The sequence below is a fragment of the Dermochelys coriacea genome, chromosome 6 (assembly GCF_009764565.3).
Source record: "Dermochelys coriacea isolate rDerCor1 chromosome 6, rDerCor1.pri.v4, whole genome shotgun sequence".
Lineage (NCBI taxonomy): Eukaryota > Metazoa > Chordata > Testudines > Dermochelyidae > Dermochelys > Dermochelys coriacea.
In genome coordinates this window covers 26,054,639-26,069,705 of record NC_050073.1, presented here as the reverse complement: position 1 = coordinate 26,069,705, position 15,067 = coordinate 26,054,639, and the positions used below count along the sequence as shown (strand labels likewise).

At 35.7% G+C, this 15,067-nt stretch overlaps 1 protein-coding gene across 31 annotated transcripts in view; it reads right to left on the bottom strand.

The window, feature by feature from the left end:
- The window catches only part of SOX6 (SRY-box transcription factor 6), a 450,079-nt gene that overhangs the window by 280,118 nt on the left and 154,894 nt on the right, over positions 1 to 15,067 (bottom strand). For 28 of the 31 annotated variants that reach the window (XM_043516934.1, XM_043516913.1, XM_043516914.1 and 25 more), the window contains one exon: positions 1,639 to 1,882. The exons of 2 other annotated variants lie outside the window; for them this stretch is intronic. In XM_043516934.1, coding sequence (XP_043372869.1) covers positions 1,639 to 1,878 — 240 coding nt within the window. In that variant the 5' untranslated portion in view covers positions 1,879 to 1,882. Of the gene's footprint in view, positions 1 to 1,638; positions 1,883 to 13,702; positions 13,765 to 15,067 lie in introns of those variants that run through there. One more of the 31 variants, XM_043516925.1, reaches the window with a different exon arrangement.

The window sequence follows — 15,067 nt, the reverse complement described above, 5'->3', positions numbered from 1 at the left end:
ATATGTTAATTATTGAATGTCTTGAGCACATATGCAATTAAAATGAGGCTCTATTCCAATATCTAGAATTTTTCTATAACAGCCATTGCCTGGATAATTATATTTAGCTATATGTGCTCCAGGACCATTCTGGTCTATCTTTACAAACAACAAAAAATATCACACACAATTTCAGTTGAAATCAAGGGGACTTTTGTCTGTTTAGAAACTGAAGCATCAGACTCTTGGAGACTTTTTAAACCCTGATCTTGCAATGAGTTATGCACAGACTCAATTTGTAGCTTATTGATTAGACAGCATTTCCTGCTCTATTTATATAGTCTGAATCATCCCAATTAATTTAATAAGTGTTATTAATACTACAGAAATACTTAGCATATATTTAGTACCTTCATTCCCAGGATCAAACATATGAATGGTTTAAGTCTCCCAACATCTGTATAGGATAAATCACTATCATTATGTTTCTAATCTATGAAATAAATGTATTATTATTGATGAGTTTTTAAATATATTATGGTGATGGTACTATTTAGTTTTCAAACTTAATGAAAAAAATAATTCTTAATGAAAATATCTGATTTTATAGATCTGACAAACTCACAAGAGCAAAGAAAAGGCAGGTATTTATTTCACTTTAGCTTATTTGTGCAAATTTACTGCTTGTGAAAGGTGCTGGTTTAAAAACAAGAGTTCTCCATCCACAGAACAGATGCAGTCAGAAGCGAATATCCAGTCCACACACCTTGATTCTGCTCAACACAGGCAAATATACAGGTAAGAAGTTCATTGAATCTCCATGCACATTCAGATGTGCAGCTCTGTTTTGGCAGCTCTGTTGAGAATCCCAATTAGTTTCAATCATAATGGTGTTTTTGTCACATGGATGTCTGTCCAATGGGATAGACCACTCCAAACTCATCTCATATAAACCAGTGAACAAATATCAGGCAGTGATAACTTTCAGTCACTGCTAACCTTGTTTGTATTTGAACTGGTGTTCTAGAACAGGAAAGGCTTGATATGCAGTTAATCTATTAAACTATTTGCCTTTCACAGAAGACTACCATTTCCAATAAACATAATGAGTTGTGGTATCAGCCCAGATGTTAGCCTCTGTGTTCCAGTGCCAGACTAAATGTTCTTGCTTTGCTCGGTTTCAGAGAGAAAATTAATGTTACATTTATTATTTGAAGTTGAATATGCACTGTAGACAAGGGAAGGCCCTTCTTTAGAAACATATTAAAGTTTCTTTCTGCCTTCAACATCTCCTGCAGCCCAATTAGATGACGGACAGTTATGAGCTACACTCTTCTTACTGAAATTAATGCGCAAATATATGAGCTAAAGAGGTTATGACATAAATCAGGGGATGACTGGAAACATGATAAATAGATGCATTTCCCTCCTGAAGGTGAACTCATCATATGATCTCACTCATATAGACTTGTATACTTTACAAGATTGTATAATTATAATTTATAATTATTCCATATTGATGTTGATCAATTAATAAGCCTGGCATCTTACTAATTAGAAATCTATGAAGAGTTGCATAGAATAGACCCTTCAAAATGAGAGGTGAGGAATCTTCTGAAATACGAAATTCAAAAAGCTGCATATAAATGGGAAACTTACCATTCTATGCTGAGCTGAGATAACACTGTCCCAGTCGGCGTCTTGTTGGATGGTGGTGACCAGAGTTGGTAGCTCCTCCGAGTGAGGTTTGTTGTGCATTAGGGTGTGTAGAGGCAGATGGGAGGCCACATGATGATCATTGTTGCCCTCTTCCTTGTCTCGTGATGCTAAATCCTGGGTCATTGCTTCCTCTCCATCAGCTGCACAGGCAAATGGAGAGGTGGCCTGCTTGGAAGACATTCTTCTGTAGAACAACAAAAGAGGGCAGGACATAAGATTTTACTATTGAGTACATAGATGATGCTATAGATCAAAACATGAAAATTGGAGGCAGACCCTTATATATGAGTAGTCCTTTCTCATTTAGGTAATCTCACTGTAGTCAATAGGACTACTCAAAGGACTAAGGGTTTGGAGGATCTAGATCCTAGGCCATTTAACAGGTTCTTCAGAAGCTCAGAGCATTTCAGTTATGTGATAAAGGGGTCTTCAGTGGCTCCAAATGAAACATGGTATTTACTTATCCAGTGTCATCCCATTTATTTAGACTTTAAAATGGTATCATTTTCTCCAGCCTTAAGAGAATGACGACTTTTCTGGACATGTATATTCTGTTAATTGTGTCTCTGGGCCCAGTCCGCTAAACTTTTACTCCCATGAACAGTCCTACTGCCTTCAGTTGACTTCAATGGGATTACTTGCGTAAATAAGGAGTACTCCTATGAATGAGGGTTTGCATGATTGGATCCTTTGCTTACTTTGTCCCTTGCAAGTGGAATTTGTTTTCTTCACAGATGAGACTTTCTAAGTCATTAGCCAAGTTGTTCCAAAGAAGTACTTTGATTTGTTTGTTTAAAGCTTTACCGTCTCTAAACTGGTTTTAAATTGCATCCAGTTTTACCTTTTGGAAAGAGTTCTGAGATATTCACTTGAAGAATGCTATAAAACTGTAAGTGGCTTATTGAACGAATGACTGATAATGTATGATTAGTCTTGAAGTAATCTTCTGCAGTTTGATTTAAGTGCCTGAAATAATTATATTTCCATCTTTATTAGATATAGAATACAAGATACAAAGCATTTGAAAGAATTCTGTTAAATCTGAGTGTCAAGTTGTAATAAATAAGTATATTTATTTAAAAGATCATTTCCTAATAATAGCTTCTTAATGCCATTCTATATGCAAACACAGCTTTGTCACAGTTTATGTTACTTAAATTAAAATATAAATTATTCCAATTCAAATTTTTTAAACACTTTTTAAAAATGTCTAGTGAAAATAACCACAACTGTCAAAGCAGACATCTAAAATATATTAGATTTTTTTACAGTTTTTAGTAATTTTATAATATCTGTAATACTAAAATTGCTTTGGAACTAAGGAATAAGATCTTCACCTTAATTGCTCTTTAGCAATAATTGATTTCATACCATTTCTTTAAAAATGCACAAATCAGTTAACATAGGAAACCACATGAGCATTTTTCAAATTAGCAAATCATTAACTCGCTAGTACTGTTTCTACAGACAAATAAATACTGATTAAAGGGTCTGGAAATCTGAGACTAACAGTTAAATTTACAAATGTGTCACATGCTTTCATGAATATTACAGTGAAGGAAATATCAAGTGCGAAGAAAAATAATTAAGTTAATTCCAATTTAAACAGTAGTTTTTATGTAGCAGCCCATGTTTCACATAGGATTTAACAGCTAATGCTAAATTTCTCACAATTAATGAGGGGGCTCGGATTTAGTATTCTACAGTGAAAAAAAATTAATATAGGAACAGCTAATCTAATTATGCACAGTTCTAAATAAAAGTATTACAAGCTTTTGAAGTGCTTTGATACATATTAGAATGCTGATACCTATTTAGAATAACCATTCTATAAATAATGATAATCGTGCCTCAACTTGATACTAGTGGTAGGGGCATTTCCTTTAAGAGTATTAAAGTTGTCAATGAGTAGAATTTAGTGAATATAACACTCATACTCCACTAAAGAATACATATTTATGGTGCACATAACAGGCGGAAAGTTCAGAAACTATTATTGTTACAGATATTTTAAGAGCTTCTGGTTCATAATTACTATGACCTAAGATAATCAAAAGATTAAGATATATTGAGAGATTATTTCTATATTTCTGATTACAATCATCATGTTAATTTACTCATTCACGTGACAACATAATAAATTTACCATGGTTTTATACAATTTATAAACTGTGCATTTAAAACTGAAAGTCACAATTTGCATTTAAAAGTGAAACTCACAAACTGCATTGACTTCACCTCCTTAACAAACACCATTCCTGTTATAAATTGAACTGGCTTCCTCCAATAGCAATAGCTATGGTTGTTTTTTCAGTATAAATTAATCATGACACAAAACCAGAAATGAAAATGTCTCTTAAGAATAATTTCAAGTACAAATTGCACCAATGAATAATAGTGCACAATCTTAATTAAACACAACTGTGCAGCTGTGAAAATAGGCTAAATCTGTCCAAAGCTATGAGTTGGCTTTAAAGGCTGGTTTGTTAGGGAGTGTTTTCTTAAGGAAGGCTGGGCCCCCAGTCTTAATCAGCCAATAAATTATTTCCTGCAATTACATTAAATAGAAAATTATCTTCAAATTGGGAATGTTAATTGAAAATCAAAATTCAGAGTGAAGTTTAGAAATTACATGCTGAATATAATTAGTCTAGAAAGGCTTCACCTCTATTTCATAAATAGGCTTTTGGTAATTCCTCAAGTGACCATTCAGTAAAGCTACCTACTTGTAATATAGTACAGTAGAAAAATATTTTTTTCCTGTTATTATATATATATTTTATATAATATATAAATATAATTGTATATAATATATAAATATATATAATCTCTCATATTTTATATATATATACACACACACAAATATATTATTATAGTTAATTTAACTTAATTATTTATAGAAAGGGAGAGAATGTGCCATCTCTAAAATATACTAACACAGATACTGTCCTACATACCTATAGCTATCAACCCCTCCCTGCAAGTTTAAGTTACCTTGTTCTGTACTATATTAAATGGGAATACTCAGGTGTAAGGGCCAATGCCTCCAAGCCCTATCCATGAGAAACTCCTGTTTACCTCAGTAGGAGTTCTGCACATGGAAGACTGTGAGATCAGGCTCTAACCAATGGCTGAATTTAACCCATAATTTCCAAGGAGTATGATCAAATACTCCCACTGAAATAGCCCATCAGATTAATCCTTAGTTTTTGTCCCATCGATCCACAAAACAGGTTGTTCTGCTAAAATAAATTTTGAAAAATATTATGGGTAGCTCATTTTTAAATAATAATAATTTTGCAATTTTAAACTTAAAATATTCAAAACTAACTTTCCATAGTCCTTAATAGGGGTTACAATTTCAGTAGTAAAAATAAATTAGACATGTAAAAGGTGTCTCAATGTTGCTAATTTCCATTTTACCTTATTTTATTTTTGCTCTGTTATAAATTAAAATCAGTCAAATGATTTTTTTAAATTTCTGTTCAAAAAAAGTCTCCGTTATAACCCCTGAAAACAGGGGTTTATAATGGAAGTGCTGACACAACCCTAACTAAAGCAGCGCAAATGGTGCCGCTATAATACACAAAATCAAGTTCTATTATTCTAAACTATCCTCGCTGGTGGGGTTTTTCTTTACTGTGCTCCTAGTCAAACTGCTGAAGCATGAAAAATTTAAATGCAATCAAGTTGGTCCAATTCTACTTTACTAGAACAAGTGTCTACAGTGGTACAATCTTAAACGAGATGCAACAGATTTGTTTGGTGCTTTTCTTCTTTATTTTTTTTAACTGTTTATTTATAATATTGTGCAGTGGAGATAAAATAAGAGGAAATTACACTCACATGATATCAGTGTATTGACTACACAGCACACATTATAATCAGAGAGAAAAAAATACATTCTGACACTGGTTAAATTGACTGATTAGCACAACTATCAGCAAGGCAAAACAATATACCTATGGGATTTGAGAAAGATGGGTTTGAATCCAGAATCATTTACCTGAAGTCCATTCCCCTATTCAGCTTTCCTAATTTGGGTTAAACAAACAGGGTTGGGTTTTACAAAACCAAAACAAGACACATCTCACTTTCAAACTGAGATGGACAAAAATGGAACCATTTAGCCAAACCTCAGTGAAGTTGAGGAAATGGGAAGGGTTGGTAAATTGGGACCTCAATTTCAACTAGCCTTGGTTTCCATGTTGTAAAGCCAAAATCCCAAGCGTGGGTCTGTGCCGCTCCCGTATTTAATGTCAAAATGTATACACCTTAATTTTTACCTTTAGAAGAATTTGCCTGTCCTCTATGGAGCCTGGCAGTCAGTCATTCTATAAAAACATCACAGATTTCCTTTTTCCTAAAGGTAATGCTTGTCACTCTTTTCCAAAACTACAAATGATTACAGAAACTTTTCATCTAAGGCTTTTCTATGGCCTGAAGTTCTTCAAATGATTTAAAGCTGCTTCCTTTAAATAACTAGGTGGCATGCCTAACACCAAAGGCATGTAATGTCTAAAACCGTCCATCCATTACTCACAGAAGGACCAAATGATGAAATGCTCCGGGGGAAATTAGGGATCAATTTGGGGTCCTAGCCAGTATATATTTAAACCCAAATTACACAGCATTAACTCACAGACAACAATATGTGAGCGCCTAGTCACAATTTAAGAATACCTAAACCATCGGATAACAATGAGCTATATGACAAGGGACACTTGTGGCTGACCATAGGTTGCAATGGAATCTAAAGACTGTTTTGTCCCTCCCTATCAAAGCCTTCATAAAGCTAAATCTATAATCCCAATAGTATAGAGGCAGGGTTTTGACAATGCCATGCCTCCTCTCCTTAAAGGTGGCCATCCTTATTTCCTCCCCCAAAGACTCAGTTTATCAAAGCACTTAACCACACATTTAACTTTAAGCATCCAAGTAGTCCAACTAACTTCAAATTGGACGGCTCACTTACTTACGGTTAAGCACATGCTTAAGTGCTTTCATGAATCAAGACCCAAATGAATTATAAAAGAAACATTTTTCAGAAGTCCTCAAAAAAAAAACCCCTTTAAATTAAAAGAACCATTTTTCCTTCTAACTTTTCACAAGAACTTAGTGTTCATGAAAGATGCTACTCAGATAAGCCTGAAATCCCATCTCTCTCTCTCTCTCTCTCTCTCTCTCCTCACAGAACCAGGGCAGCAGAAATGGAAGTTTCTCCCATCTTTGTCAAATCTTACCCAAAGGGCCCTCTGCTACAGAACCACACCCACAACCGTATGAAAGTGATTGTGCCGCTCCTGGTTGCTTGCCCTCTTGTTCCCCCTCCTCATGGCAGACTCCAGCACTCTGTGGTGGTAGGCCCTACATGGAACTTGAGAGTCAAATCATGAGTCCTTAGGCCTCCTCCTAAACTCAAGGCCTGCATCCATGAACCATGCCTGGAGCTGCAACAATTATTCCAGCTGAGATACTGGCTCAGAATATTGTAAACACACAGGGAAATTGTCACTATTTGCCTTTGCTGTGGAAGGATCCCAATTTCAAGTTATGGGAGCATTCAAATATGACTTAATTTAAAGAAAAATGAAAATGCTGTGCCAATAGCCAAATCATTTTGCAGCTCTGCTCCCGTAAAACAAAGTTATGTAGACATAACTCAGCAACATAATTCATTGTTTATCTAATGCTGTAATCCGTCTGTCATGTAAGAATAAACAGTTATTTCCTAAAATTATAAAGTCCCACATCTGATTGCAAAGAGTATTAGAAACAGGAATGAGCAGTTACTAAAATACTCACTACTCCTGAAGCCCCACCCTCCTATGTGTCCCTACATACAAAACCTACATGGAGTTAGACTGATGACACATCAGTATTTTGAGAATGAGAAGAGAGTGTGGGCTGTGCATAGGTCTGAAAGCCTGTAACTTCCGAATTCTATCTCTGGCTCTGCCATTGAGGTCCAGTGCTGCCTTGGGCAAATCAATTAATCAGTCTCTGAGTTTTCCCAATCCCTACCTCATGGGGGGTCATGAGGATTAGCTAGATAATGTTTGTAAAGCACCCTGAAGATTAACAGTGTTAAATTGATTCATGAGAAAAGTCATTCCAGGAACTGCATTGGGAATAAGAGAGGGAAAAAGGAATAGATTCAAGGAATGGTAGTGAACAACATTAATTGCAGTATCCAAGACTCCAGCTAAGTTAAACATCAAGCTAAGTCACATAAGTGCAGCCTCCACAATACACACGTTCAAGTATACCCACCTTTCTATTTACAAACCAGACAAATTACTCTTGTTACTAGAAATAGCCTGAATCACAACATTTGATTCCATATCCACTTTCCCAAAGCTCAGAAGCAATAAGATCTGGTCCCATCTCTACTTCATTCTCTCAAAAGTATAATATAATATCTGCAGTTTATTGAATGATGCAAAAATATTTTTTTTTAAAAAGACTGCCATTCACCTTTTGTCATTGTGGATAATTATACTGACAGTGCAGTCATGTACATTCCCTGGGGATTAGACTAGATAACCCCTGTGGACCCTTCTAAACCTATGATTCTATGTAAAATATGAGACTTAAAAAATTATTCTGTCTCTTTATCTGACTGTCAAAACCATTACAATGAACTAAACAAAACACACCATACAATCCCTGCAGACTTTATGATGAAAATCCTATGCAAGCTATTTTTGGCAGGTGAAATGTTCCTCTTTCTTTATTCAGTATCAATATTTTTCACTGAGAATATACAGCCACACTCACACAGAATGCAGTGAAGGGCAGTGGAATACAGGATAATGACTTAGTACCCGAGATGTGTTCTTCTCAAGTCACAAAAGTTAATATTTTCTACAGTTTATTTTTAGCTGACAATATTGCTGTCACTTTATTTATACAGCTTAAGACTGTTCTTTGGACTGGAGCTCATATGCCCTGGAATGCTTTGACTCATGAATTGTTTCTCCTGATAATGTTACATCACGTAACCACCTCTGTTTAATTGGTTAGTATTAGCTTCTCTGTGGTGACTGTGAGGACTTTAAAGTCCTATGACTGTGACATGCGTCTCTGGATATCCAATTTCCTACTGTTGCAAAAAAAAAAAAATCTGACTTCAAGCAATCTTTACCAACGACTTTCCAACTTGTGAACAATAATGAGTGTACCAGCAACTTATCCATCATAACTTGTTAGAATTTGTTTCTTTAGGCAGCAAGTAATAGAACATACAGTGTAAATAAAAAGTATCCCATTAAGAATAAGATTAAAAAACAATGGTTGCTATAAATAAGCATTAAGTCGCAGGTTTTTATGGAAAAGAATGCTTAATTGTTTAGCTAAAAGATTGCATAAATGGTTTTGATAAAGATGCCTAAAAATACTTACAGGAATTTATTTCAACATATTTAGACTTTGAATCAACAATTCACATGAAAAACAGAAATAGCTTTTTACCCTAATAAAGTTAATAAAGTTCTTGTTTTAATAACGTGAAATCTGCAACCCAATACTTTAATCTATAATGCAGAAGTTCCTAACAGGTTGTTAATTAAATCCTTCTGATACTTCACGGGGTATATGCTATATTGATAACACACAGGATACATGTTATATTGGTATAAATACCATGTCTTTATATATTTTCCTCCTACAGACCAATTTTCAGTAGTTGCCTAGGACACCACAAAATATAGTAAAGTGAAAGCTTAGTCACAGAGTTGCAAAAACAAAAGTTGATGTTCCATGACTCAGTGCCACTCAACACAGAATTGAGTGATACACATTATCTACAATCAGATCCCCCCCACCAATATTTTTGATGCTCATTTTTAAGCTAAATACAGCATTTCTGTAATTCGTCTTCTTTTCAGATAATGAAATGAAGTCTCAATTTCAGGCTTATCAGTCAGTTTGCACTAAATCACCTAATTATTACCTCAGTATACCATGAAACAATGTTTCTGCAGTTCAGTAACAGATTATCTTCTTAATGAAAACCTTACAGTACAAGACTAAAAAACATTTCTAGCAGGCAAAGTATTTCTGATTCAGTAAAGGTTATGCAAGCATCAAAGCAGTTAAATATAGGTGCCAAACCACATTGCCAGGAGCTCTTAGTACTGTGAGGTAGTGTTACCTGACAGCTTGGTGAATATAAAATTACTTGTTTCTCCAACTGAAGACAATCAAATTGTCACCTTCCATTGTAATAATGCACAACTAGACATCAGCAAAGTGCAAACATAATTACCAGGAAGAAAACAAAACAAACAAAAACAAAAATATTAAATCTAAATTTCTGTAAAGGGTAAACTCAAAAGGCTTCCCCAAAAAGGGAGCTCATTTTAATACCAAATATTATGGTGCAACCCTGCTATTATTTAGCAATAAGATTTATAAGTCTTGAATTAAGTGAAAATGAAAAACAGACGAAGGATGAATATATAAAAAGCATAAATACTGGTAAGAACCATCCCAGTGTCTCACATATGCACATATAAAAGATTACACTAGTGCACTGGTGTGCCTCCACAGATAAGTGTGCATCTACTGCATTACTGTTAGTATAAACTTCTATATTCAGGGGTTTCTCTCTAACTCATAAAAAATAACTCCAGACTGGAACCTGGCATGCATTGATTCAAAGGACAAGCAAATTGCTTTTAGAACTAAAAAACAACTTTCAGTTTCAACTTGAAATTCCACAGATCTTTAATCTACAATGTGTATAAGTGACTTAACATTTTAAGAATTTAAAGGGCAGGGTTTTGGAATGGTAAGATTAGTTCATATGAACTAACATTTTCAACACAAATGTCTTGAAGGCGTTCAGTATCTGGACTGTGTCTCCAGCAGTGATATCTGCATTTTGACAAAAGACATCATCATGAATGGTTCCACAGTGATCTGTGAAATCAAAGACTGAGTTTTACGGATACTGTAGCTATGAACACCCTATGCCACACAAAATAGTGCCTTTTTAGGATTTACACATTATAAAGTTTATCATCATTTTGATTTATTCATAAAATGTGAAATACCTATTGATATGATACACTATAATCTAGCAGGCAAGTCCATCTTTTTTAAAGACACAAGCAACCTCGTGTTTTCAGCAATGCTAGGGGAGTCACAAAACCTAAAACAGAACCAAAGAAATGCAAAGCTAACACTGCATCTTCAGCAATAGGTTTTGTCTAGTTGGAAGAATGGAGGAGAGAACACAAAGAGCTCCTTTTCTCACCTTGCACTCCTGCACAGGAGCCAGACAAAGCCTAGCTCTTGTGCACAGAGAAGACACAAACATTGCTCCAGACTAGTGCAGAAATTGGTGTTAGCCTCCTGAAAGGGGGTGGAGAGATGGGCAAGGCCATGGTCCTGCCCCTATATGCACCAGCAAGTAGAGCTGCCCCCACATCCTGCACCCAGTCAGAGGCCCAAAGTTTCCAGGAGCTCCAGATAGATCGCTACATCCTTTTCCCTCCCAACAATATTACGAGGACATTGTCTTAAAGAGAATATGTAGCCCCTAATTTGAACCACTGAGCCTAAGACTTGGATCATACATATCATACAACATGGAAAGCTCCTCCTCTTCATTGTGTGGGTGCATGTCTCTCCACAGTTAAAAGCGGTTCACCTGTACATGTGAGCACTGTAGTGGAGATCTGATAATATAGCATTACTTTCAAAGGGCAGTGCAGTACCCTAAGGAGTATTCATAGAGCTGTAGAGGAAGATGTGGGGACAGCAAGTCCACTACATTCTTAAAGTGACAGCACTTTACACATAAATTCATGACCAAGCATTTTACCCTTCAATAAGCAACATGAAATGAGTCTAAACTGTCAGACTTAGATTTGATTTTTGTGACTTTGGTGAGTTTGTGTTTCCGTTACAACTCTTATTTTACTAAAGCACGCTCATGCGTGTAACAAAATAGTGTTATGCATAGTGTTTCCTTGTTTTGAACTGATACCTACACAGCACAATACCCTACATGCATATAGAACTGTTAATCTTGCAGGATCTGAAAATGTATTTACAGAGCATGTACAGGAATCACTTAATTCACCAGTGAACAGCAACTACTATTAGGGTAAAAAGAAAAGGAGTACTTGTGGCACCTTAGACACTAACAAATTTATTTGAGCATAAGCTTTCGTGAGCTACAGCTCACTAAGGTGCCACAAGTACTCCTTTTCTTTTTGCAAATACAGACTAACTCGGCTACTACTCTGAAACCTACTATTAGGGTAAAAGGCCTCAACAGTGCTTTAGGTGCGGGCTATGAAGAACTATGTCCTGCTGAAACTTCAGGGTGAATTTTAAGCAGGCAAAATGTAACTGCTTGATTGGCATTTTGGCCTGGAAGAATACTGGGACAAATCCCTCTAACACTTATATAGAAAAATACTCAGTGCATTCTTCAATGATCACAAATGGACAGGATCCCCGATGTATGTGGACAATAAAAAAAACAGTTTCTAATTATATTTTAGGTGAACAGATGAAAGCAACAGTTTAATAAGTTTGAATAGTTTAAAAGTTTCCTTAAAACATTAAATAAATAAATAATTGTGTTCTCCATAAATTAAATGGACCAACTGCCATTAAAAAGGCATGAACAATTTGAAGTTCAATTTACTGAAGGTTTCCTCATTTTTAGACTGTATTTTAAGTATTTTTTCTTCTATCCTGACATAGGATTCACTGATGAAAGCTTTATCATAGTTTTAACTGCCCTTTACATCTGAAAATATATTTTTCATGGAATATAGAGCAAACTAAAGCTACAATTTCTAACACTTTAAATAAACATTTAGTACAACTAAGAAAACAAATAATTAAGTCTTTGTTTTTAATTATTTTAATTTATTTTTAAACTAGCTCCCCAATGTAAACATTAAGGTAGTTTTAAAAGGATTTTATTGGAACGTTTGGGTTAGGCATTGGAAAACATCACAGAATGTTACTGTTAGCTTCCTGTAGACTCACAGGTAGAACCTACATTGTTCAGTCATTCAATTTAGTGAGATCAGCTAGAGTACAGCTTCTGTATAGGGCACACTTATGCTGTTAATTGCATCAACTGTAAAGGAAGCTATAGTACTTTCCCATACTTAAGGTTCAATCCTGCAAATTGCCAAACACCTCCTGTGAAGGACTGAGAACCCTCAATTTCCACGGACTTCAATAAGAGTTGAAGGCACACAGCACCCTGCAGGATTGATCTGTAATTGCTAGAAGAAAAGTGCAAAAGCAATCCTAAGGGGAAATGTGAATAATGATAAAATTATCAGTTGTTCCCCAACCCCGAAGTGCTCAAGGTTCTATTACTATATTTTAAAAAATACATTGAAATAAACATCACTAAGCATAGGGATGTGTTAGAGCAAAAAGGAAATCCAATCCAGACAACTCCAGCACCAGAGCAGCAAATAGAAATTGTCTTTAGTGATTTGAAGTACAGTAGTACTTTTTGGTGACAGTTTAAGAAGGGAAATATACATAACAATACATTTCCACCAATTCAAATTATTTTTTAAAATAACTCTTGCCGTTACCATTTCAAATTCAGTTAGTTTTTATACAACTGACTGCAGCTTAAGCACTGAAATGTTCTTTTATAGTGCCTGATGTGGTACGTAACAGCTGAAATAAATAGCTCTCTATTGTGGTTTTCATCTCTGACCTGATTTTTCCTATGTTTTAGGATACACCATATGATCTGTATTTGAAAATGAAGAATCCTAGTTTTCTCAACACTGTCAATTTTTGCTCAAGGCTATATGTTGTAACAGTTTCCCGCTTGTGTATATTGGTAATAATTTATCATAGTCAGGCGAACAATATATAATACATGCTGCTGATTACTTCTAAAGACAAAATCTAGTGGTTTCATTTACTCCTGCACATTTGTTGTGAACTATGTCATAATTTAAAAGTAAGGCATTTTCTGTATAGAACATGGGATTTTACTGACTTCGGTAGCAGTGTTGTCATCCACATCAAAATTCATGAATGAGACACTCATTTTCCAGGGGCCTATAGGATAAAAAAGAGCCCTGCACTTATTTAAGGTATTGTGACATTCTGATAAAGAGTTGTGACAAATTGACATTATGGGCCAAATCATCAGCTCGTATAAATTAAGGTCACTATACTGAAGTCAATAGAGCTAGCTGAGGATTTACACCAGCTGAGGATCTGGCCTTTTGTCTTTACACTGCATACAGAACATAATATTGGGCCATGGTGTAATACAACATTGCCAGGCATTGAATAAAAATCATCAGGTGAAGATGCAAATGTTACACCATCGTGATGGATCACATGGCATTATGAAAAATTTTTCCTCACAGGGCAAAGATAAATATGAGACAACCTGAGGGGATGATGTAGAATCTGCATTCAGAATGGTAGAAGACTATTGTATTCTCAATATCCTTTCAAACCATTCTGCTTTAATTTGTTCAAAATAATATCAGACAAACTCTCAGAATAAGCATTTTCAAAAATAGTGACAGTGACTCCCTTGATTAGTATAAGGGCAAAATTAAACAATCATTTTGAGGGAAATCTACAACCTGCTGTAAATTCAAATATGATTTTAAATTTAAAAGCTGAATTTTCCCTGCTATTCTTTAGTGAAATGGAGGAGGAGTACAGCAGCTCCAGTCAGGGAGGGTCATGTGGGACCTCAAAATATGCCAGCCTCCAGCACAGCATCCACAATTACTGAGCTACTAATAATGGGCTCTCAACTTATGGACTCTTTGGAATTCTCTTCAGGCAGACCAAGTTCCATACAGGGGAAGTATGTGAAGACTGTAGAAGCTGGGGAGGAGATGGCAAGATGGGGAAGGATGCACATCCTTCTCCTCCAACTCCATATAAATTAGGCAACCAAGATTCAGCCTTTATTATTTTTTCTGCTGAGCCACCCTCTCCCCTCAGAGTCTTGGGAGCTGCTGCAGCCAAAGGAAGGCCATGGTAGTGGCCAGGGCTGAGGCAGAAGCACAGGGCCTCCTTATGGATGGTCTGGCCTCTCAAGGAAGTGCCAGATTTGAGGGTGAGCCCTGCTGCCTTTTCTGCAGAAGTGGGCAAATCCTGATGCAGAGGGATCTGGGCCAGTAACTTGCAGCTTATATAATAGCTTTGTCTCCCAGGGATCCCCAAGTGCCCAAAGTACATTAAAAACATTAACTAGTTAAATCTTTCAGCTCTCCTTGGAGGTCGATATTTATTATCCCCCATTTTAAAGATGGGGAAACAAAGGCACAGTGACAGTTAATTGGCCGAAGGAAATACAGGACATCAATAGAAGAGGTGGCCTGTTCGAGTCATT